Source organism: Lutjanus erythropterus, chromosome 13 (assembly GCF_056507025.1).
Source record: "Lutjanus erythropterus isolate fLutEry1 chromosome 13, fLutEry1.hap2, whole genome shotgun sequence".
NCBI classification, from domain to species: domain Eukaryota; kingdom Metazoa; phylum Chordata; class Actinopteri; order Lutjaniformes; family Lutjanidae; genus Lutjanus; species Lutjanus erythropterus.
The window spans coordinates 38,407,351-38,432,365 of NC_139329.1; the positions used below are offsets into that span (position 1 = coordinate 38,407,351).

The window sequence follows — 25,015 nt, forward strand, 5'->3', positions numbered from 1 at the left end:
GCCTTCTGCTCAGGATAACGGAGACAACGGCCATTATGCACACGGAGAGCCACGCTCCCATGATTACATGCATTTATGTCAAAACAGTCACTCTAAGTGTCTAAGTGTGTGTGTGTGTGTGGGGGGGGGGCGGGGTGCACAAATGACAAGTGACCCCTTCACTTGTTGAGCGCGAGAAGCAACACAGAGCGCCATATTCAGTTTCCCCAGTTTCCAAGGCAACATTGTGCGGGAAGGTGTGTTCACTTCTCACTCAGTCACACACACACACGCAACATTTTCTAAGTAGTCACAGGCATCAGGTCTGTAAGACGGAGGGCAGACACTGATACAAACAGTTCTGACCTCGTGTGTCCACTGACCTGAGATAATCGTGTAAATATGAATATAATTATCACGACAGTTTGTTTATGTGTCTCGTCTGATTTGCAAAATCTGACCTTGAGCATTAAAAACATTAAGACCAACCAGATGTCGGTGGAAACAGACTGCAGGACAAATGTGAAGATGAGCTCACAGCTGGTTGGTCTGAGTTTCACACCACAACAGACTGCTTGACTGAATAACTTTGGTTAAGTTGGATATTTGGAGATTTGTCTAAATAAAATGCATGAAAACTACTTAGTCTGAAACACATTTTTCACTAGGGTGTGACATCACAAAAGTAGCATGGCCTCAGTTTCACTGCATGAAATCAACACAGATTTAGTTCAAGTGCAAACTCCACGACTGGTTAACGAGTAAATTTTCAAACATTCAGATTTGGTGGACTGCTGCTTTAACTGTGACTCTTGAGTAACTGTGTCTCCCTGTTGATTCCCTGCCCTTTATTATCAGCTTGTGTTTGTCTCTGAGGCACATTGGTTTGTAATGTACGAGGCTGCGTTTTCATTTTAAAGTCTGTTTACAATCCAGACCCTCCGGGCTACATCTGAAACTGAGGCCATTTAGTTTCTACATCATTTTCTGGAAGGAGATAAATGAGTTTTCGTGAATGAAGCCCTGCAGCAGGTGATACAGGAACAAAAGACTTTAAGTTCATTTACATGGAAGAAGTAACAGATTTAATTTATAAACCATTTCTCGCTGCTGCCTCTCTGCAAGCTCATTTTCACTCTGTATAGAAACAACTAATGAAAGCTGTGAGGAATCTGAAAATAATTATCAGAAATGGTGGTTTGGTCCTTTATTCAAGTCAGAGATGCCTGACATTCCAGAAATAATTAAAGGTATTTTTAATGAAAAGGTCCTCAGTGATTAAGGAGCTGTTACGCTACAACTGCAGGAGTCATCAAAGCAATTGGACAACGTTGTAATCACAGCTAATCATGTTGTCTGTGTAATTATGGTTAACTACGATGTCATTAAGTGTATGGGTGTGTTATTGAAGATGAGGGGTGTGAAAGTGCGCTGCGGGCTAATTACAGTGAAGGTTACAGGAGCCGCAGTAAAGCCGAGCTTACAGCCGAGGATCCCTGTTGACCGGCGAGGTCGTCAGGTGACGGTGAGCTCGTCTAATTGGCTCTTGTTTGGTGATTCTGGCAGGCGGACGGCTGTCAGGAAAAAAAAAAAAAACACAAACCTCTCCACCAGCAGTCGGGGCATGTGAAAGGGCAGCCTCATTACTGTGAGGACCCCCGCTGTCCGACGGGCATCCAGTGATCAACAAGCGCCACCAAGAATGTACAGACCTGAGTGACAATCAGCCGCCAGCAGGCTGCACCGCCGTGCCAAAGAAAGTAAAAGTATTTTCAGTTTTCCATAGAAATGGCATCTATGTTGCCGTGGAAATGATGGAAAGTTTTTCCTGAAGTCAGAAGGAAAGATATTTTGATGTTTTACTTTATTTGTAAGTGACGTATTTCACTTTTTTATGCCTTGTTTGTTTTTTTTCTTATTAAAGTGTTATTTTGTGGCTCAATATAATCTATTCTCATTTGATAACAAACATAAATCCATTTTACTGCCTCTGTGTAACTTTATAGTTGTGCAACAGTATTCAGAAATTTATATTGAAAGTATTGATTGGACTGGAATCAGAAAAAAACAACAGAGGGTTAAAACAAAACATCCTCAGAATGACTTTTTTTGTCTGAGCAACAATCCAATTAATCATCTTGACTATAAAATATCAGAAAACAGTCTCAAGTGATCTTTAAATTTCTGTCTGTCCAGTGTTTTGTCCAATCAACAGTCCAACAGTCCAAAACTTAAAAATATTCAGCTCACATTGATATAAAATTGAGAAAAACATAAAGTCTTTCCAAAGAGAAGCTGCAAACTGAGAATAAGTCACTTTATGGCCTTTTCTTCGCTGATATTTGTTATAACTGTATGAATTATTTTAGCGTTTTATATTTTATGTGGGAGAAGGTAATATTCCAAGAAGAACTCAGAACAGAACTCATGAAGTCCTGACAAGTTATAAACCTGCAAGAAAAAAAAACCCTCAGAAATACTCAGAGATTAAAAGCACAAATTTATCAGACAAAATAGAACCACATTCTTCATTTTGTAAAGGTTTTGATCCAACCTTCGCAGTTCCTGATGCACAAAAGCTCACTTCATCCAAATAAGTATGTTGTTATACGAGTGTTTTTCTTGCAAATTTATCATTTTATTCTCATAAATTTGTGAGTTTCTTCTTCTTCTTGTAAATTTACCACTTTAAATTCAGAGAATGTCCAAGGTTTTGTTTTTCAAAAAATTGAGTTTCTTTCTTGTAAGTTTACCACATTAAACTCAGAACATCCAAGTCAATACGTCTCAATCACTCCTTGGCGGCTGCTTGAATCCCAGAACACAGAGGGACATGAGCCAAACTAGAAAAGAACTTTCCAAAAGTACAGAAACTTTGGAGGAGAGGCTTGTAGCGCTGAATGATTTTTCTGAACATTGCATTTCAGCCACCATTTTTGAAAATGCTGGCTTGTTTTTTTGTCCACTGTTACCTGACAAGACAACATGGAGTTACAAAAAAAGCATAGAACAGATGGACTGATGACTAAGGTGAGGACTTATTGAGAATTTATGCCGAGAAACTAAATCCAGTTGAAAACTGGAAACAGCGACCCACAATGATTAATATTGTTATGTTATGTTATGTTACAGACAGGAAGGACGGTGGTTCCTGGAACTATAAGTTCTGGGTACTTTGGGTGGAAATGCATCTTAACTGGAGAACCTGGCTCTCATGGGAAACTAAATTAAGTGCTAAGACTCAGTTAAGTTAGCTCAGGTTGAGTCTAACTGATAACGTCCAGCCAGGTGTGACGGTGTACATCATGTTAAGCATGAGTGTATTAACTGAGCTGGATCCTGCATGGAACAGCAGCCTTGTTAGTTAGTCCCAGGGACCAAACATAGCCAACGTCCAGTGAGCCTGAAGGGGTTTCTTTCACAATAATGACCAAGTCAGTTCCCCTCAACGTTTCAGCTTTCAAGTCTCAAGTCAAGACAAGTCCCACAGCATACAGGCAGCTTAGCGTGTAATAAGGGTTACTTTTTGGGACAGACAAGACAGGATTCAGGATTTGGGTCAAATCCTTGAAAATTGGGACATTCCTGAATTTCTCGGGATGTCTCGCCACCCTACAGGGGCACAAGTCTAGCTTCAGCACATAAACCTCCTTCCTGTAGAGTCCCAGGTGTGAGCCAGTCTCTGACTGGCTGTAATGAAAAACATCCGAGGTCTGACTGAAGTGAGACATGAAGGAGGCTTTGAGCTCAGCTGCACTTTCCCTCAGAAACCAGTGTGTGTTTATGTTTTGTAAGTGATGAGGAGAGACTCCCATCACTGTTACATAACAGTCTCATCTTCTCGCTGCATCCGCCCTGACTGAAGAGAGAGAAGCATCGCTCAGGGCAGGTTAGCGTGGCGTTTCAGGGAGCTGAGGGTCACTCCTCCCCCGTTACATAAAGTCGTCTTCTGTCGACGATCCGCACGGCGCCGTTTGCATTTCAGAGATGTGGGTTCTGCTGTGATTCAGTCTCAGGTAACTGTGTTACAGAGGCTTTTCACCGAGGTCTGTGTGTTCATTTCATCTTCAAAAGCTCAGACGATAATCCAATTATAGGAGTCAAGAGTGAAGGCAGAGTGAAGGCTCAGCAGGCTGCAAACACGAAGCTCACAGTAAACTGAGTATTAGCTCTCAACACTGTTCATGTCGCTTTAGCACCAACACAGATTACAGCCTCAGAGCTTTCTGTCACACTTTGTACATGTTTAGAAACCTGAAATATCAATCCACAGCCTCAAAATATCACACATGACTTCTGTTAGTTGTTTTGATCCTGTAAAAACATTACATTAAAGGGATAGTTCCAATTATTTGTTATGGGGCAAGGTACCTATCCATGGTGAGTGTATTACCTACAGTAGATGATGATGATTTTGTTCTTTGGTGCTGAGGACAGCTCAGATTCACTGCAGTCACCCAGTAACACAAATCAAACAAACAAATCAAACAGTGGAAGACCAACAGCTTCAGTGTTCTGGGAGGTTAAATGACTGATTTCACCAGTGGAGTCTGGATCGTGTCAGTTCAGTGTCACACTAAACTCCTATATCACCCTCCATCAGTGTGTTTTACCGCTGAGATTTGTGTTTTAATGCCTTTCTTTGTCATGTGCAATGTGAAAACATCAGATATCCACACAGTCAGGCTTGTTAACACAGTGTCAGCCACTGCGGTGCATCACCTGTGCTGTGTTTCTATCACTCTCGCATCACAGATTTTTGATTTGTGGTGATTTAGACTCTGTTTGCAACATTTACACCCTGCCAGGCTGCTGCATTGCTCTGTGTACAGCGATGCAGCTAAAAAACACTTCACCTCCTCTCATCAGTTAACCACCAGCACAAGTTGTCACAACTTTTTTAGTAAGTCTGCCAGCTGTGTGACTGTCCTTTTGCTTCCTGGGCAACATCATCACCCAGGACCTCACCTGGGAGCTGAACACCAGTTCCATCAGCCCAGCAGAGGATGTTCTTCCTGTGGCAGCTGAAGACGGTGCACTCCTGCATCGCCATTATTGAGTTCATCCTCACCTCCTCCACCACAAAGGACAAGAGCAGACTGCAGCGTATCATTCGCTCTGCCGCGAGGGTGATCGGCTGTAGTGCACCATCCCTCCAAGACCTGCACTCCTCCCTCAGGACGCTGAAGCGAGCAGGTAAGATTGCGGCTGACCCGTGCTACCTCAGAAACAAACTCTGTGAGACATTCCCCTCTGGCAAGATTGTCATTTTGTTATTGACTTGCTTTTATCTAGATTTATATTTTATAGTAGAGTGTTCATTGTTATGCATCAGTATGCCAAAGAAAATGTCTTGCATGTGAAATTTTACTTGAGAATCAACGCTGATTCAAATTCTGAAACATTCTGTAAAAGTAAGCAAAGATGTAACATTCAGAGGTGTTCAAATGCTCAACAAAGCTGCCTCTTTATTTTAAATCCACCTCCACTCAGAAATGTGTTTTGCCTTTTGTTATTTCACCTGAATCTTTGACCTTCACGCTGCAGAATAATGTATGTGCAGTGAGTTCGACAATAAAGGCTGTTTTCACATTCAGCGACTTGTTTGAAACAAGTGTGGCACAGTATGCACTTCACACAAGTGTAACGTGGCGAGAGCAATTTAAAGTCTGCAATTTTCATTCTCTTTTGAGAGCAAACCGAGACACTGAATAAAGCAGGAGAGAAAAAGTAGGACTGACTGTGGTCTGGAGGCTTCAGCTTGGTCTGTCTGCAGCTTCTCTCCTCCCTCCACCTCCATGGTGCAGTAAACGATCCGGTTTGGAGCCACAGACTTCAGACCCTGGACCTCCACGATCACAATCTGAAAACACCAACGGGGTTAAAAGAGAAGCATCTTGTTTTGTCTGAGAAACAGTAAAAACCCTCCAGACATTTTGGGTTTTATGATATTTGTGCCAATTATTTTCTTCAGTAAAAATCCTGATTATAAAATATCAGAAAACAGTCCCAGGTGATCTTTAAATTTCTGTCTGTCCAATGTTTTGTCCAATCAACAATCCAAAACTCAACGATATTCAATTTACACTGATATGAAACAGAGAAAAGCAGAGAGTCCTCTCACTGAAGAAGCTGCAAATTGAGAATAACTCACTTTATGGCTTTTTCTTCACTGATAATATTTGTTATAACTGTATGAATTACTTGATCTTGTTTTAAATTCTAAGCAACTTTGTTTTGAAAGGTGCTAAAGTTATTATTATAATAGTAGGAAAAAAAACACGAGAGCCGTGGGAGGAGGTAATATCCCGAGAAGAACTCACAACAAAACTCATAAAGTCCTGACAAGTCATAAATCTGCAAGAAAAAAATCCCAGAAATACTCAGAGATTAAAAGCACAAATTTACCAGACAAAATAAAACCACATTCTTCATTTTGTAAAGGTTTTGATCCAACCTTAGTTCCTGATGCACAAAAGCTCACTTCATCCAAATAAGTATGTTGTTATGCACATAACACAGCATTAAAAAAAAAAAAGTTTTTTTCTCATAAATTTGTGACTCTAATCTTTTTTAATCTCTAAGTTTTTTTCTTGCAAATTTATCATTTTATTCTCATAATTTTGTGAGTTTTATCTTGTAAATTTAACACTTAAAACTCAGAGAACATCTGTTTTTTTTTTCTAATAACTTTAACACTTTTAATTCAGAGAATATCTAAGGTTATTCTTGTAAATTTGTAAATTTACTTACTACTTCAAACTCTTTCTTTTGTAATTTTGTGAACTCTTTCTCATAAAGTTACCATTCTAAACTTAGAGAAAATCTGAGGGTTTTGTCTGTTACTTTGTGAGTTTTTTTTTTTCATAAATTAATGACTTTCATTTTGGAAATTCTGATTTTTTTTTCTTTTTTTCTTGAAAAATAATGCGCCTCACCCAGCTTTATTATTTTCTTTTTTCTAATACACCATCATACTTAAAGTATTAAGAAATGATCAAGACTGGTGTTAATAATTTCTTAACAAACAGCTAACCTGTTGAATATTAATGTGCTGAAAGGATTTTATGAATTTCTTCCTCATTATCTCTTTATTTCTTCTCAACAAATAAACTAAATTAACTGTCACATGTCGAGTGATGACAAACCAGTTTCAGCAGTTAAACACACACACACAGACCTCCAGAGTGAAGGACAACACGACGTCAGACTTGGACAGGATGTCTCCCTCGTCTCCCATGTCCAGGAAGGAGTTGTTCATGGAGGAGCGTTTGAGCTTCTGTTTGAAGTCCGGGCCTCCTTTGGACACCGGCAGACTCTCCAGGTTCGCCATGAGCAGGTTGACCGACGAACGCAGCTCCTCCACGTAAAGAGGCTCCATGTCCGCGGAGACGAACTTTGGGTATCTCCTCTCCTGCAGGACGGAGGCACAGTCTCAGTTTGTCATCAACACAATGGTTTTTCTTAACATCACCGCGCACTTCCAACCAAGGTCTCTTTCCAAAATCTGTTACTCGAGATAATTCACAGACCTTGTTGTGAACACCTTCATATAAGAATAGAAAGAAGGTAGTTCCAGTAGATTCTACTGCAGAAAGAAAGTAGTTCCTACATGAAACTGATCACAACAAGGTCTGTGGATGATCCTGAGTAACCGGTCATGATTTCTGGAGAGAATTCAAAAGTAATTTTTTGCACTTTGAGAACCACAGGACTTGTGCCATTTAGTTTCGTTATATTGGAGAGAAGGCAGACGTCTCTACAGCTGATATCTGCAAAATTCTGCAACTCAGACCAAAAAACTCCAGATAGATAAATAGCATCACAGGCCAGAGGGAAAATATGTGTTTTTGATTTTGGGTTGAACTGTCCCTTTAAGATGTGTTTCCTTACACTGCCAATAGAGTGAAAAGAGGTAGGATCATATTTTTGGCATAATTTCCCCTTTTTTGTGTAATACCTTAATATAATATTGTAAAGTTTGGGTCTTATGAGGAAGATACAAATAGAGTTTCGTGTGGTTAGGAGAAAAAAAGCTGAGTACTGCTTCAAAGATGCATTAATTGATTTTTTTTCCACTTCAGGGCAGCAGAACAAGCTGTAAACACAAAACATCTGATGTATTATATGAGCAGCTGCTTACTTTCTTCTACTTCTCCACCAGTTCATCAGAAAAATATCTAACTTTTGAGCTGTTAAACTTTCTTCACCGGCTCATCTCTGTGTGTCTGTCTGTCTGCTGTTGGCTGCTGACAGATGTACGGTGGGTTTATCAGAACTTGTTTGATGAAAACTTGAGACTGAACCAACAGAACCAAAAGCTCCGCAGAACTGGTAAGAATTCTCTGCCAGTTTGTCAACAAGAGACAGCTTTCACATTATATTTTTAAACTAATAAAAATAGATAGCACATCTCATTATGACATGATGAGCTTTCATTGTTGAAAATAAAGTGTGTTTCTCACCCTGGAAATCTTCTCTGCCAGCTGTAACCTTCCATCCAGCTCTCTGCGGATCTGAGCCGCCTGCTCGTCCACGTTGTCCAGCTGAGAGAGAGAAAAAACAAAAAAACGAAAAAGAGTTTCATCAGTCGGCCAATCAGAGAGCTGCAGAATCAGTAAAACAATCAAAATGTGAAGGAGAGGCACAGCAGGAGAAGTGGACGTTAAGGAAGCTCAGTTGTGTATTGATTAACTAATCAGCAGCTGAGGCGATAATCGCCGACGGTAATTAGCCAATCAGGCGTAAGGGTCTGAAGTTAAAGGTTCAACCACTTCATCAGGATGAGGACAAAGTGCCTCTCGACCAATTACAGAAGAGACATATTCAATCATGATTGTTTACTTTTGGAAAGTAGCTGAGAAAGAGTTAAGGTTGTTCAGCTGCAGTTCCTCAGATGTCCACCAGATGCTGCTCAAGGAAACTCACACTGTATTGAAATGAATGGGAAAACTCCAAACTTCTGTCTTAACCATTTTATTTTTCTGTAGCTAGAAAGACAACAGGATCCACTTCTACAATCTCAGAGATTAAGTCAAATCAAGTTAAGATTTAAAAAGTTTAAATAAATCACAGGAAGTCCCTGAGGCTTCGTCTGCTCTGAAACGGTCAGAATGAGATTTGTATGTTAACTAAAATCACAATTTATACAAAACTCTGGATACACAACTATTTAAAAAGATGCATTTTTTTGTCCTCACTGAAAAATAGCAAGGTACCTAATGGTCCATATCTCTGTGACCTCTGAGCTTCAGTGAAAATGAATCATTATTATTCTTTCAGTAAAGATGAGAGTGTAAAAGCTCCTCTGTCTGCTGCTTTTTAAAACAAAAAAAAAAATGTGACGTTTATTCCAGAAATAAGACATTTATAAAAGACAAAGGATCTAAGAATGGAAATAATTATAACTGATGTTAAATTCTGACAGCAAAGCTTTTATATTAGTGACTCATTCATTTGTTGTGTGTGTTCGTGTGCTGATTTGAGGGTTGTCAACTCTTTTGAATACAAGAGGAGGGGGAGCTCCAAGGAAAAAAAGGTGGGAAACCACTGGGTTAAACTGCGTTGCATGACCTTTGAACTTCATAAACCTTGATTTCACAGGACAGTACAACTTATAGTACTGACATAACTGGGAAAACACCCCAATTCAGCCTAAAGTTAATTTCACACTGACATTCAGCACAGCTGTATTCATAAAAAACTTCTGTGAAGTAAGCTAGTGAGGGGGCTAAGAAATATTAGAAACTTATGGTTCCTTCTCAAACACACAGTTATGGTGCAGGTGGTGTTTGGGTGCAGGCCAGACATGACTGATAAGATTCACACTCAGCAACATATGAAGCAGGGCTGCACAATATGGTCAAGTGCAACATCCAAATTGCAGAACCAGAACCAAATGTTTTGAAAAAGGAAAAACGCATAAGCAAACAGTATTATTATGAGGCGCTGCAGTGATGCAGAGAAGACCTGGACTAAAAATCTTGTTTTCCAGATTAAAGAAAACATGTTTGTTTCAAACCTCAATAAGTATCACATCATCAAGTTTTTAATAAGTTTTTTTCAGTGAACAGTGAAAACTGTAATGCAAAATGGATCGTTTCAACTGATCGTATCGCATATCACAAATCATGCTGCCCCTGTATGCAGCAGTGATTGCAAACACCTGAAACCACTGACATCCCTGTCTGTCACCGATAAAAATTACCCTACAGCAGCAAAACTCTTTGTTTTAAATGGCTGGAGCTGGAAAAGGTTGGAAACTTCTGTCTTAAGACTTAAAAAGAGTCATGTTTACTGTGTGTTTGCCTTAGTTGGCAACTGTGTGAGAGCACCGAACTAAGTGCCCAAAGTCTACTGAGGCTTCAACCCTTCGGCCCGGATAAGGATTTTCTGGCTCCAGAAACTGTCAAACAAAGGCAAGTGGTAAACCCACAGTGTGTTTTAACGGCGGTTTAACAAGCCTCGGTTAAATTCCCCTCACCATTATCACCTTGAAGCAACTGTGTTACACTCATTAAACAGAGACTTTTACTCCAAAGTGTCATTTTAAAACCTTAATTAAAACAATATGTTGTCTAATTAGTGCAAACAAAACTTGCAGCTTTGCTATTGTAATATAAAAACTGTGACATTATAGACTAAGGTCAAAAACAAAGTGGTTCAGAACAACTCTGCTCTGCTCATTGTATTTTCATGTTTTTCTGCAAGACGAGGGTGAAGAGGGAGCTGCTCTTTGCAACCCGACTCTCTCCTCCTCGAGCTGTCAGCAGAGGCATTCGGGTGATGTCTGGTAAATAGATCATCAGACTGGAAGTATTACTGCGAGCAATAAGTGTTGCACAGTGCTTGCACACAGTCATCATTTTATCCACCCCTTTGTCTCCTCAGTGTCATAGGTAACACTAAATATGTAATGCAGGTGGATCCTGTAACTCTACTTTGTTTTGTCCACGTGTCTTTTCCAAGCCGATACTTGACGCTTCATCTGTGTTTCACCGAGTTACACGGCAAACACGAATCACCTCAGAGCCGTAGGCTGGATAACAAAGTAAAAATGTTTATCTCGCCATGTTGTTGGGTGTCAGACTTGAAGTAAATGTTTTATCGCATACCAGCTGCCACTTTCAGTCAAAAAGACAAGACAGCTATGGTTAAATGCAATGAGATGAAAGCTGGGAGACGTGTGCAAACTGTGAGAGAACAAACAAAATGAAATATCAAGAAAGGACATGTTTAATAGAAAGAGAAAAATACCATCATCCCCCTTCTGAATTCAAGTTTCTCTCTTTTACAAAACTAAGACAAGCTTTAATTACCTTGTTAACTCTGTAAACTGTAAACATTCAATAATCATCAACTCTGGTTTGGTTAAAATAAATCTTAATTCCCAGATGTGAAAATAATCTGGCTCTCAGGCTGTAATGTATAAACTGGTATAAATTCATTACTAAAACAAGAAATAGATGGAGGTGAGAGTGAAGTGGCTCTGACTCTGATAAAACCCACGTTCACCATCGTTGGTGGCTGTGCTGTTTGAGAGCTTCACACTGAGCAGGAGGATCAGCCAAAAAAGTCGCCTGTTAAACTTGATGTCAGCGAGACTCAAAGAGAAGATGAAAGCGGAGTTAAAACTGAACGAGGTTTGCTTACTTGGCAGAAAACGGCGCCTCGTCTCACAAATCTGTGATGAGCCGAGGCGTCTAAAATGACAATCGGAGATAAAACGGCTCTGATGGAAACTGGCCTGAAGCCAAAGAGACAAGTGGAACCTTCAGAGCCGATAACACTGAGAACAGATAAGCTGTTTAATTTGAGCCTGCACCAAAACGGTCCCAGAGAATCAGTTAAAAATCAGCCGTCAGTGTCTCATTTACAGGGAATGAAAACTTCCTTTAGTCACACTGAGGAGTTATGAAGACCTGCAGCTGAAGAGAAAAAACGCAGAGGAGCCAAATTCTGAACTAAAAATCAAACAGGAGCCACAACTGAGATCTTCTGCTTTGAGACTTCTCAGGTCCCTGTCTTTTCCTGGACTGATGTTGGCGGCCTGTGGCTCTTTCCTGCAAACGCTTCATCACCTGTTCACCTCAGCGACTCAGTGACTGCAGCCCTCTTCATGTTTGGAGCTCCTTGGATCCCTGAAAAGATTCTTTAAAGTTGTTTAGATGTGTTTTTTAGGGTGAAAGGAAGCAGGAAACCTCCTCATTTTACCCGTCCTTGGCAGCTTTGCACTGCCTGGTGACCAACTCCAGTTCTAAACCAGAGTCTGACTGAAGAATTGACCCATGATGCACATTGGCTTTGTGTGAGTTTGTGATTTTAGATAGCAAGGAAATAATGATGAGTAACACAACAGCATCAACATCCCATCCTGCTGGTTCCCACAGTTTACAGAGTAATAATATTTAATAAAATAACATCATCACCATCAGCTCATGCTTCCACTTCCTGTCAGACCTGACGTCTGTCATCATTAATTTGCAGAGAGATGGAGATTTGTTCATGGATTATCTGACCAGCTATTTGTTTTATTTCTTTTCTGCTGACAGTCGACAAAATCTATCAGAGCAGAAGCGTGGTGGTGTGGATCTGTGTGCAGACTGCCGAGGCTCTGACATGTTAAGTCACTCTGCAGACGACGATGATGATGATGACGTCTGCTGATCACAGAGTCCTCGTTTATTCAACAACGTGAGGAAGGAAGAAGGAGTGAAGTGTCACAGTGACATTTACAGGTCAAAAGTTCTGCTAGATCTTTTAAGTTCAGTGTTACCATTGTTTACTTACCACCCGCTGAGTGTTTATCATGTTCTCTGAGTGTTGGTAAAGGTCAAGAGGTATTTATACTTCATATAATAAGAGTCTATCACTCTGTTATGTAGTCTGTAGCATATCAACTATAAATACAGTGCTGGAAAAGATTCATTTTAGACATTTTTGATTTTTAATGCATCAAATGCAGGTAGGTTTTCTGTTTGGTGAGTAAATCTGCACTCGTGGGTGAATGCTTCTGTCCACTGCTCTCTGTGCTGCACTTTAACACACAAACACACAGGGAAAAGGACTTCATGGTGTATTCAGGTGCACCTCGTTAACTCTGAAATCTACATCACTTTACACAGCAAAGTGCACTGGAGCTGACAGGAACTTCATGGTGCATTCAAGTGCATCTAGTAAACGTTTAGAAAATGTTGGAATGGCCCCCATGGTTGTTTAAAACAGCAAAGTTTCTTTTGTCATTGCTCACCTCATCACATTGCTTTGTTTGAGGACTTTTCTTTCTTTTGGTTAACTTTGCAGATTTAAAAACGGGTTCTGATTCATCAATATTTTTTTTTCAGTTAATTCCTACAAGATACTTGATGATGAAGTGTTACCCAGACGCAGTTTGCCTGTGTTTGTCTGTGTCATTCAGCAGTGTGATTAACTTGTTGTGGTCAGAAAAACAACCGCTGAGCGTGTTACTTTGCATTCCTGGTTGTGTCTCCGGTTAATTACACTCAAATCTAATTAACCGCTCTGAGATAACAGAACTCACAGTCTGTCCACCACTAATCAAACTGTCTGTACGACACGTTTCAGTAGCTTCGTTACACAAAGAGGTTTAAAAACCAGATCACGAAATAACAGCAGCTAATGACACAAGTGAAACATCCTGCATGCAAAGAAATAAAATTAAATAAATAAATGTATGTTGGAGCTGCATGATATACTTCAAACAGCTGGAGCTGGAGTACGACAGAAAACAAGTGACCCCCCCCCCCTCCCACCACAGCTGTGCAGGCCCCCGTTTTTGGCTATAACATAGCATCTTTGAAAAAATGATTGATGATTGATGATTGATGATTTTTGAAGCGATCTGCACCAAACGATACAGAACTGCAATGATTTGTTGATTAATCATTTAGTTGTTCTCTGATTGCAGCCCCTCAGCCCCTCCTCTCTGACAGTAAACTCAATATCTTTGAGTTGTGGACAAAACGAGACATCTGAGGATGTTGTCTTGGACTTTGGGAAGGACTGATCAACATTTTCTGACATTTTATAGACCAAACAACTGATCAATCAATCATAAAAATGCCTGACAGATTAATTGATGATGAAAATCTGTAGAAAGTCTGCAGAATCTGATGTGTAGACCATTGCATCTCTGCAGCATCACTATAATTTTACAAAGAAAAAACTGTTTTTAACAAATATTGCACCTCCTGCAATTTGAAAACAGCAGTACACCAGTAGTAAATTGTGATTTTGATAAAATTTTGATAAATTGCTCAGCCCTACTATAACATCCATGAATAAAAGGACCAAACAGGCTAAGAAAAAACAAAAAATTCTGGACTAAACAAAGCCTGAATAGCTGGAGATCCAAAACTAGGACCTGCACAGATTTGATTAGATTATAATGTGCTGTTGGTGCAAAACACTGAAATAAACTGAAAATAATATTATTCAAGTCCAAAAACAACATGAGCTCTCAAGTGATAAAAACAGGAGGGACTGAACTTTCTCTACCAGACTTTCAAAGGGTCGGGAAGTGAGATTCTGATACAGACGAATGAATTCACACACATTCGACGTCTCCAGAAGAATTTCTATTTACAGAAACAGCATTTAATAGATCTGAAATTCATTAGAGCTTCAGTTGATTAATTTGCCTCCCCTGTAAGCGGATGATAGAGAGAATCACTGACACACCCACAGTTTGGCTGCATGTGCTAAAATTAACAAGCAAACACACACACACACACACACACACACACACACACACACACACACACACACACACACACACACACACACACACACACACACACACACAGATCAGAGTACATGCTGGTTTTGTTACCATGACTTCTATTATGTGGTCTTTGTTGGCAGCCTCTCATTCTGCCTCACAGAGCATTTCTATGACAACCAACCTTCATACAATGATGTTAAAGTCTCTGCAGCATGTCAACATGTCAGGGAGGTGAAATTCACACATCAGAATGTTAGACTGAGTTCAGAACACACAGAGGAAGGTCAGACAGAGTCGGTGCCCTGCTGAACCCACTGAGCTGCAGAACAGGGACCTTCGAGGTTCCAACTGAATACTAAGTGAATTTTGGAGGTGGTGCAACTGCTTAAAAGGTTACCAGTTTTCATGTGGATGTCCAGACAGGTGTCGATGGCAAGCGAGAAAATCTATTGTTCTTCCTGTATTTAGTGATGTCATGGTGATAGCAAAGTAATAGCTATAGGCTACGGTGGTGACACACGGCAACATGGCGTCAGAAGCAATGCATCTTGGTGCTTGTAGGCACTGCTGGTGCTTTCTTGGTTAATGTAGCACACACTGAATTCAATTTCCATCAACACTGACTCGACACCCAAATTGGCCACTTTTTCCTTCAAGAACACACTGTGGTGAGTCTAATCTGCATGAGTGGAATTTGTTGTAATTTGTGCTCCATGTTTACACTTAATGCTGCTGCGTCTCCTTGTAGACTCTCTGTCTTCTCTTTATCCAGTTCCTGGAATCTATCGCTCACACTGATCTCATGCAAGTGTGTGTCTTGAGTGTCCGTGGTTGTGATCAGTGACAGTCTGTTTCACTGTGTACATGATGTGACCATTGTGTGGAGCATGTGTGTGAATGCAGGTGGTACAGAACCGGATATACCAGTCACCGGTCTGGGCCAGTCACACTGAAAACGGTCCAGTTCTGGTCTCCGGCCGGTTAACTGGTGCATCCCTATACATGACTGTTAGCTTGCTAGCTTGGAGAATTGTATTTCCTTCTTCAATAACTTTTAAACTGAAACAAATGAACAGAATACCAAGGGAAAGCAAACAGAAGCAGCCAACTCACCAACTAGCCCTGTGAGTACAATCACTACATTAACAAGCTTCTAGAACCAAATATTTTGGATTCATTCACTGTCACTTTCTTTTAAGATCTCACCTTTATGCTGAAGCTGTTTCATCCCATGAATGTAAAAAGAAAGGAGGAAGGAGAGAAACTGGAGGTAAATTTGATTGTGAATGCACCGTCATGTCATCTCCTACATTTATTTCATGTGCTGAACTCAAGAGAACCTCAGAAGCAGCGAACGCATCACAAACATCAAACTCTTGAACTGGGTGATTTTTAATTTTATGAGCGTGAGCGTTCATTATGCATGGCCAAATTATCAACTAAAAGTTCAGAAAATGAGTTTAACTTCTTTAGAGTGTTTTGATAAATTAATATTTAAATTATACACAGTACTTATCTTAATTGGTTAAAGACAATCAATTACAGTTTCAAAAATTGGTAATACATTTTTTGGATGATTGAAATTGTAGTCACTCTGCATAACATACCTGAATATAAATGGGCCAAATTTTTTTATTTACTATAGAAGGTATAAAAGGTTATAGGAAAATGTAAAAGCACGTTTTGAAACAAGTTCGACGGCTCCGTGGCCTTCAAGTTACTGTAATTTATGGTGCATTAGCAATGTCTCAGTGTTTTTCACAGTGACAAAAGGCATAAACAGCAAGTGACTGTTCAAGTGCTGAAATTAAATGATGTGGAACCAGCTCAGCATGATCCGGCACCGTGCTGCTCAGTTCTGGAAGAAATACCGAAATAAACTCTGTAACGCTCACAAAGCTTCATCAAGCAGAAATAAACAAAACAAAAATAAAATGAAATGATTCAAACTTCTAAAAATGATCCAACACGTTCTACAAACATTAACTTTTAACCTCGTCGATCCTAAGCTGCACGGCAACAGAACCTGAAGCTCTCTGATTGGATAGTTCCTACAGAAACAATCTCCAGGACCAGCTGAAGTCTTAACTAAAGTAAAACTTTTTTATTTAATTAAACAGACCTTAGCTCAGGGTTGTTTGGGTACTAATTAGCGTGAGTTCATGCTAATACTGATACTAAGACTGAAATCAGACATTGTTAATGACAAAAGTGCAGAACTACAGTCAAATTAAAGAAAACTGATCTTGCTTTGTTGTAATAAAAATATTTAAAAATGGTACAAATAGAAAACAACGAGGCAAATGATTAACATTAGCATTTATACTCAAGCAGTTAAGTGTCAAGGACGTCTCTTCTGACAAAAAGATGAAAGACTAACAGAGAAACGTTACACGCTGCTGTCAGATACAGGCGAGAAAGAACAAAAGGACAATGGTGGGAAAAATACAGAAAAACAAAAGATGTGGAGATTTAGTTCAAACAGCACAAGAGAAACTGAGAGGAAAATAAAACACCAAGAGAGCAGCTCAGGGGCAGACAGCAGGTTTTCAGACAGAATCACAAAGCTTCCTGTCACTGCCGAAGGCACAGCAGCAGCCTGGAGCTGCTGCTAATTTATTAGAGCTTCATCTACCTGCCTCTTGCAGCTAATCAAAGACGACACGTAGACAGAACCAAGACAGAAATCAGCTGACCTCCTCCACAGCTGTCTACACCCCCATTTTAGGCTCTAACATCCACGGAGAAAAGGATCAAGTGGACCAAAAAACCCACCAGAAATGCTGGATTAAACAAGCTGCGTTCACAACAAACCTCTTTGATGCACTTCAGATGCACTCTGGTTTGTTCAGACTGTGTGGCATCTGTCAAAAAACACTCAATAGAAATGCTTTGGTACAATGGTGCTATCAAAGCACAGAGAAGTTTGACAAAAGACTACAAAAAACTGGGAAAACTGTGGAATGCTGAAGAAAAACAAGTGAACAGGTGAGCTGGTAACAGGTGACAGTATCATGACTGTTTTTTAAAGGGGTGTCCTCAAAAGGCTCAGTCATCTGTGTCAAACGTCTGTGACCTTTGACCCTTCAAGCAGCACTGCATTAAAAACCCACATCATTGTATAAAGGATACTACATGGAGTCAGGAACACTTTGGAAAACTGTTGTCAGTAAACACAGTTTGTCTCTGCATCTACAAATGTAAGTTAAGACTCTACCATGCAAAGAGAAAGACAAATATGAACAACATCCAGAAACACTGCAGACTTCTCTGGACCAGAGCTCATCTGAGATGGACGGACGCAAAGAGGAAAAGTCTGCTGTGGTCTGACGAGTCCACGTTTCAGATTGTTTTCACAAATCATGGACGTCGTGTCCTCCAGGCTCAAGAGGAAATCCAGATCGTTACCCCCAAGTTCAAAAGACAGCAGCTGTGATGGTATGGGGGCTTGTTAGTGCCCATTGCATCATGGGTAACTGTCACATCTGTAAAGGCCCCAATAATACAGAAAGGGATTCAGTGTTTTTCTCAATGACACTCAGTAGATGTAGTGTAGACCAGAGGAGGCGGGTCACCGATCCTGTCATTAATGGCACCCAAAAATTAAAACACTTTCACGGCGGATCCTTAGATTTATCGCAGAAGATGTTAATGTAATGGGCTAAATTACATTACTGTATTTGTGCCATCATCACAACTCCGCTCTGCACTTTAATTACACATTGCCCTGTGGTTCACTGTCAGACTACAACTCAGTGTTTTAATTATGTTGTGCTTTCAAACTTAAGTATGAAGTGGGAGTTAAAAGTGTCGGCAGGCAGAATAAAAACAGTGGATTTTCTGAGTGTGGCGTTCAACGCTCCGCAGAAACAGAGAAAGTAATATGGCTGAAGAAAACATCGCTGTGACAGCTCCTTGGAAAACAATTTGTTGTTTACAAGGTTCATTATTAGAAGGTAGGTTCACTCAATTTATGTGAATTATTCACATTAAAATGCCTTCTGTTAAACCAACTCCACTCTGAAAGCAGGTGTTTTATGGTAGAGATAAATTTTTTCACAATAAAAAATGTATTCACACCATCACCAAGACATTATTATCATTAAACATCCTGTGATGACGTGTTTACCACACGTTTATACCACACGAACAAAACCTAAAACAAATTTGTGTACGTGTGAATTGTTTCAAAAGTGACATCAGCTTCTATTAAATATATATTTTCAATTACATAATTTATTAGGAGGGACATGTTTTTTTAGAAGTTGGGACTGAGATCTGCTCCCCCAGCCAGTCATATCCATATATGTGCTTATAAATCATAGAAAAAAAACACTCCTTATAACTTAAAAACTTTCCTGAGAATTGTCATGTTTTTAAGTTTCCTTTGGTATCAAAGGAATCCAGTGACAGTTGGCACTTTTACCTGTTTGACATGTTATCTGATGTGCAAGTATTTTTTTTTTTTAATTATTAATCAATTAATTAATCTTGTCACAATCTTGTCAGTCTTTTCTGAAATGATTATTTCCATTATTGATCAATCTGCAGATCATTTTCTCCTCTAATGGATTCGTTGTTTGGTCCATAAACTGTCAGAGAGTGTTGATCAGTGATCAGATATTCAATATCTGTCAGACAGGAGCACAGAAACCAGAAAATACTCAGATTTAAGAAGCTGAAATCAGAGAATTTTGGCTTTTTTTTCTTAAAAAATTACACAAACACATTCATTGATTATCAAAATAGTTGGCAACTAATTTAATAAATTGATGAGTAATCGATTAATGGTTGCAGCTCTACATATTTATATACGTCTCACAGGTTTTGTACGGCTGTCACAGAATATGTGAAATGTTGTGGGAATAAAGCTCTGACTGATGGGGAAAACACATTTAACATTGTTTGGTATAATCAAAATGTTTATGTTATTTTTAATAACCAATTACCAATGATTGATTAAGGAAAGTGCTCATAGTTTAGGACCCTAGTTTACACTCCTCACAGCCTGTTTTTATTTTCCCTGATGCTCTCTGACTCTTTCCCACCGATCAATAAATTGTTTCAGCCAGGACTTGTGAATTTAGCGGACACCACTTTAATTTTCAGTGGAGTAATGCTCCTGCCCAAAACTTCATTAAAAGTTTTCACAGACTAAACAAGTAATTTGCAGTGAAACTCTCCACTGAACTTGTAGAGAGAAAATGTTTCCTGATTCTTTTCTTTTACTTCTCTTGTGTAATACTCAGTGTTGCTGCATTAAAGTCTTTCCACGTCATAATGGAATAAATATCTTCACACACACACACACACACACACACACACACACACACACACACACTGGACTGTAACTGCTGCTCATCCTCAGAGACCAGCTGATGTGAACACCTGGACTCTCCCTCCCTCCACAGCTGTAGTTCCTCCTCTCTTCTATTTTTATCTCCCTCCATCTTTTCCATCACCGAAGAGAAGAGCACACCTCTGTCAGCCTCACTCACCTCTCTGCAGTTTGTATTTTTATCCTCCCCCTCTGTTCCCAGTAAATGTGTTATTTTATTAGAGATCTTTTTTGAAAATTACCACGTCAGCCTCCCCTGGTTCTGACGCTTTTTTAATCTGTATATAACAGCTTCACTATCAGCAAGTCAACCGCAGCACAGAAATTGCTTTTTCTGCTCAAAATTGGCTGCTTGGATTTGAAAGTTCAGTTCAGCTGAATTCTCTCATGCCACCTGTGACAAAATAGGAAAGAGTCAAAGGTTTATTTCATATTAGCTGCCGTGCAAAGGGTTAGCATTTGCAGCTCTGATAAACAGCAGTGGAAAAATGACGACATGCCGCGGGAAGGAAACACAACACTCGGCCCTGCAGATAACTCTGCTACGTTCAGAGCGAACAGGATATTCAAGGCTGACCAACGGTAACGTAAACTGCAGCAGCGGGGTATGACTATCTACTGACATTTCTCACAGACACACACCAGAGAACCTCTCACAGAAGAACTGTGACTCTCTAAAAGAGACATAAACAAAAGGACTCCCCGTCTTTCCAGCAGAGACACAGTCTGACAGCAGCTCCCCATGACTGTTAGCTGCAAATGATGATTAATCTGATTGTCTATTCACCTGTTGATCATTTTCTTGATTTATTGGTTTATTCTTTGGTCTATAAAATGATAGAAAACTGTGAGAAATGTCCACCAGTGTTTTCCAAAGCCCAAGATGACGTCCTAAAATGTCCAGTTTTGTCCACGACCCAAAGATATTAGATAAAGAGTTAAGAAACCAGAAAATATTCACATTTAAGATGTTGGAATCAGTAAATTTTGATTTTTTTCCTTTAAAAAATATTGACAATGTTACATTTTTATTGTTATTTTTTGTTATTGTTTTTGTTTTATCAGTTGTGCAGCCCTAATATTAAAACCCTTTTTGGTCGTCAAGTAATCCCCTCCAAGTCTGACTCAACAACTCCTGCCATTGGTTGCTTGCTTCAGGCAACATCACTGCGTCTGCTATCTATGTTTTCAAAGTCCTCGGGAATCAAAAACAACCTCTGAGCTGCAACCTGCACGCTGAAAACAGCAGAGCCTGACCTGGCAGCGTCAGCAGATTGAGAAGAGGATAATAGATACGTTTGTTATATTTAATGTGGGAAGGTGTGGTTGAAACGTAATTGTTCGGTGGCAGAAAGCAGAATGTGCCCAAGTCTGACAGTCTAAGTGAGCTGTTCCAGAGGGAAAGAAACCGGTGAGCACTCAGAGAAAGTTCAATCTGACAGATTTGATCCTGACACACTGAAGGATTCTTTGGTGTTAATGCTGCAGTCTGCTGAAATCATCCTCTGACAAAATGGTTTTAGAGTTTCAGTGCTGATCTCTACATCCAAAGGAAATAGGATGGATGGATTTTTTTTTTTTTTTTTTTTTTATTGTTTTGTAAAGAAAGTGTATTGCAATTTTTAAACACAGGCGTGCAATAAGTTTGGGTTCTTATAAGAAAGATGAGAAACAAAGCGTGCCGACCCTCAGAGACGTCACGTCACTGTGAGAGCAGGTAACACGTAGCATCACTGTTCCGCCACACCCCACCTCTTCTACACGGTCAAATTCAATCAAAGCCACAGCACTCCTCACATGAAACAGAGCAGCTGATCATCTTACAGCAAAAGTGACTTTTAAACAGTTTTAGGTTTGTTCATAGATTCTCATTTAGGCCGCAGGATCTCATTTACACACAATATTCATGCTAAGATATTAACACCACTATAATGTCCCCTTCTCTCTGTCTCTACTGTTACTGGATTTAGTAAAATTATCAGGATTTCTTCTTGCTGCCTTCTAGAACCCTTCAAATATGTAAAGATTCACACCTCGCATCATGACAGGACTGAATCATATCATACTGTATATGTTGGCTATTTAAAAATGATGTCTCAGTCAGTGAGATGCACACCGCCCATAATGATGTCTTCAAAAATGATGACAGGCAATCGGAGGTTCATTTGAGAACATAAATAGAAGTTTAAAATACAAAAAATAACATCTAGTACAACCTTAATGTGCCATAAATCCAAAATCAGGAGCTAAAAGGGGGTAAAAACTGTGACAATTCTCTGTAGTTGGACATGTGCCAGAGACACTGTTAACATCTGATTTGAAGGATGAATGTTGAGGATTTTGTGGCATCTAGCAGTGAGCTTGCAGATTGCAAACACGCCTCACTGTCCTCTACTAAGTGTGTAAAAGAATCTACAGTGGCCATGAAGCTTGCAAAAATCACAAAAGGCCCTATCTAGAGCTAATGTTTGGTTTGTCCCTTCTGGGTTGCTGTAGAAACATGGTGATGCAACATGGCGGCCTCTGTGCTAGAGGACCCACACCATCTGTAGATATAAAGGGCTCATTATAAGGTAAGAAAACACAACAATTCTTATTTTCAGGTCATTACACACTGATGAAAACATACTACACTATATTATATTCCATATATGTCATATTGTAGTAATAAATCCCCATAAATCTTACACACTGATCATCTAATTTTAATATAAAAAGACTGACAAATCCAAAAGTCTGATGAACAGTTTTTGAAGGCAGTTCACATCACTAAGATATTAATGAAACCCAGGTGAAACACAGGTGAGCGTTTAAAAATGTAATTAGCTCATGTTTCATTTCATTTCTCCGCTCTCCTCTACCCCCTCCAGCCCTTCTTCTTCTTTCCATTCTGGCCTCTAATGAAGCAGGACAATAATAGAATCTGTCCTGGCAACAGACACAGTCTGGTTGTTATACAGGCGAGGATGATGTCTCAATGGGCTGTGAAGTAATCTGTAAATGGAAGCTATTTATGTTCAGAGGCGGTTACAGCGAAGGAAATAATCAGCAGAGGAGAATCGCTGAGGATTACTGATGCACCGTTAGTGGTATTCAGACTGTAAAGATGTGTGAAGAGGCCGTTAAAATCTGTTCACCCAGATTTACAAAGAAATAAAAGGTTTTCTCTCTTCCCTCCAGCGGTATCTAATCAAGCAGAGAGCTTTGGTTTGATTTGTCCACGTTTTGAGGTACCTGTCTCCCTAAGAAACAAGCCTGCCTGTGTCTCCTCAAGTTATCCACAGCACTCCTCCTCTCCATTAATCACACAGGTTTCCTTTGCACCCAATCAAGACTCTGGTGCAGGTCTACAGGGCAGCGAGGGGAACGACTCCTCCCTGCCTCCAGGAAAAGTCAAACCCTGCTCTCCTCCTCTGCCTCTGGAGGACTGGCTGGTCAGTCATCCCAGCAAAGACTCTCTGCTCTGGACCCACAGTGAAGGAATGAACTCCACACTGAAACGAGGAAAGATGGCTGCCGTATGGTTCCATTCCAGAAAGTTAAGCCATTATGGAACTTTGAGATGCATTCACTTCCTGTTCTTCAGAACACACTCTGTTTAACTCAGAGGAAATGAGTCTACCTGAATACGACGACATGGAAACTCTTATGGAGTTGAAGAACGGAGTCTTTGGCGTCGCAACAAGTCCCTCAGAAAAGACAACGGAGCCCTCGAAAGTGGTGGACGATCTCGAGGACCAGCTTTACATCGCAACCACCAAAAAACCTCAGGACGTGGGCATGACAGTCGGAACCAAGGGAGACATTTTTATTGCAGAGATGGAGGAGATACACAAGAAGAAAACCCACTGGAGGACAAGGACAAGAAAGTAACACAAGACACAAGAAACACTAGAGACAAATTCTGGAAATGAACCCATCAGTGTAGAAGATACAGTTTATTATCACTACCAGTGACCCCTTTCAAAATAAAGGTAAGTGTTTAATGGTAAGCAAAATGCTAATGACTGTCTTTTCTTTATTTTTAATTTTTGGAATTTCCATAATGACCTTGTGGGCCACATGAAACCTTTCAGTGGGCCTCATCCGGCCCTCAGGCCACATTTTGCCCTTATCTGCTATAGAGCCACCACAGTTCAGAAGTGACCTGTAGCTATTGCTATTAGTCGTATACTCCTTAGCCATTAAACATTTTAAGAAGCTCTAAAACAAAACTCTCAAATAACTCACACTTAACAGAGTGTCTCAGGCAAAACAGTATTAAGTGCCAGTTGAAAATATTCAACTTGAGGGAAAAGCTTCTGTGTTATCGCTTTGCAGAGTGTGTGAAGGACTGGGCGAGCTGAGCTGTGGGGAGCTCTGGAGGAGAGAGCTGGAGGCAGAGCCTGAGCTTCTGGAGGAAAAAGTCACACAGTCACATCAGATTCTGCTCTGGTACGATATATTTTAATTCATAAATGCACAGACATACAGAGAGGAGAGAAAAAAAAGAGAAACTGGAGGGAAATAACAGAAAGGGGGGCAGTCTCTTGAGTGTGCAGCTCAGAGGCATCAGTGTGGCTTCAGTTTCTGTGAGAACACACCAACACTGCCCCACAACAAGTACCGAATACTGACAAATTCTGATACTGGACCACTTTTAATTTAAAACAAAATGTTGAAAATATATACCATGCAACAGTTCTGTATGAACTCTCCTCTAAAACCCAACCAGTCGAGGCAGAGACAGTCGAGTCGACCCTGCTCACCCCTGTCGCCCAGTTCTTGCTCACGGTGGAACCTGTCAGATCTCTAGAAATAATATAATAATAATCATGATCTAGACCTGAAAAGTGCCCTAAAATTAACTTCTGTCACGATTAATTTTATATAAATAAATTTGACCAGATGCACTGTTGCATTAGAGAAAGAAGGACCGGGGATTGAACCTGCCGGCCGGCTGAGGCCTTTCTTCA

The 25,015-nt window shown here is 40.1% G+C and overlaps 1 protein-coding gene across 1 annotated transcript in view; it reads right to left on the reverse strand.

The window, feature by feature from the left end:
* Positions 1-25,015, reverse strand: part of cadps2 (Ca++-dependent secretion activator 2) — a 271,647-nt gene that overhangs the window by 149,097 nt on the left and 97,535 nt on the right. The window contains exons 4-6 of the mRNA XM_084733727.1: positions 8,445-8,525; positions 7,160-7,393; positions 5,721-5,842 (exon numbers count right to left, since the gene is read on the reverse strand). Coding sequence (XP_084589853.1) covers positions 5,721-5,842; positions 7,160-7,393; positions 8,445-8,525 — 437 coding nt within the window. The remainder of the gene's footprint in view (positions 1-5,720; positions 5,843-7,159; positions 7,394-8,444; positions 8,526-25,015) is intronic.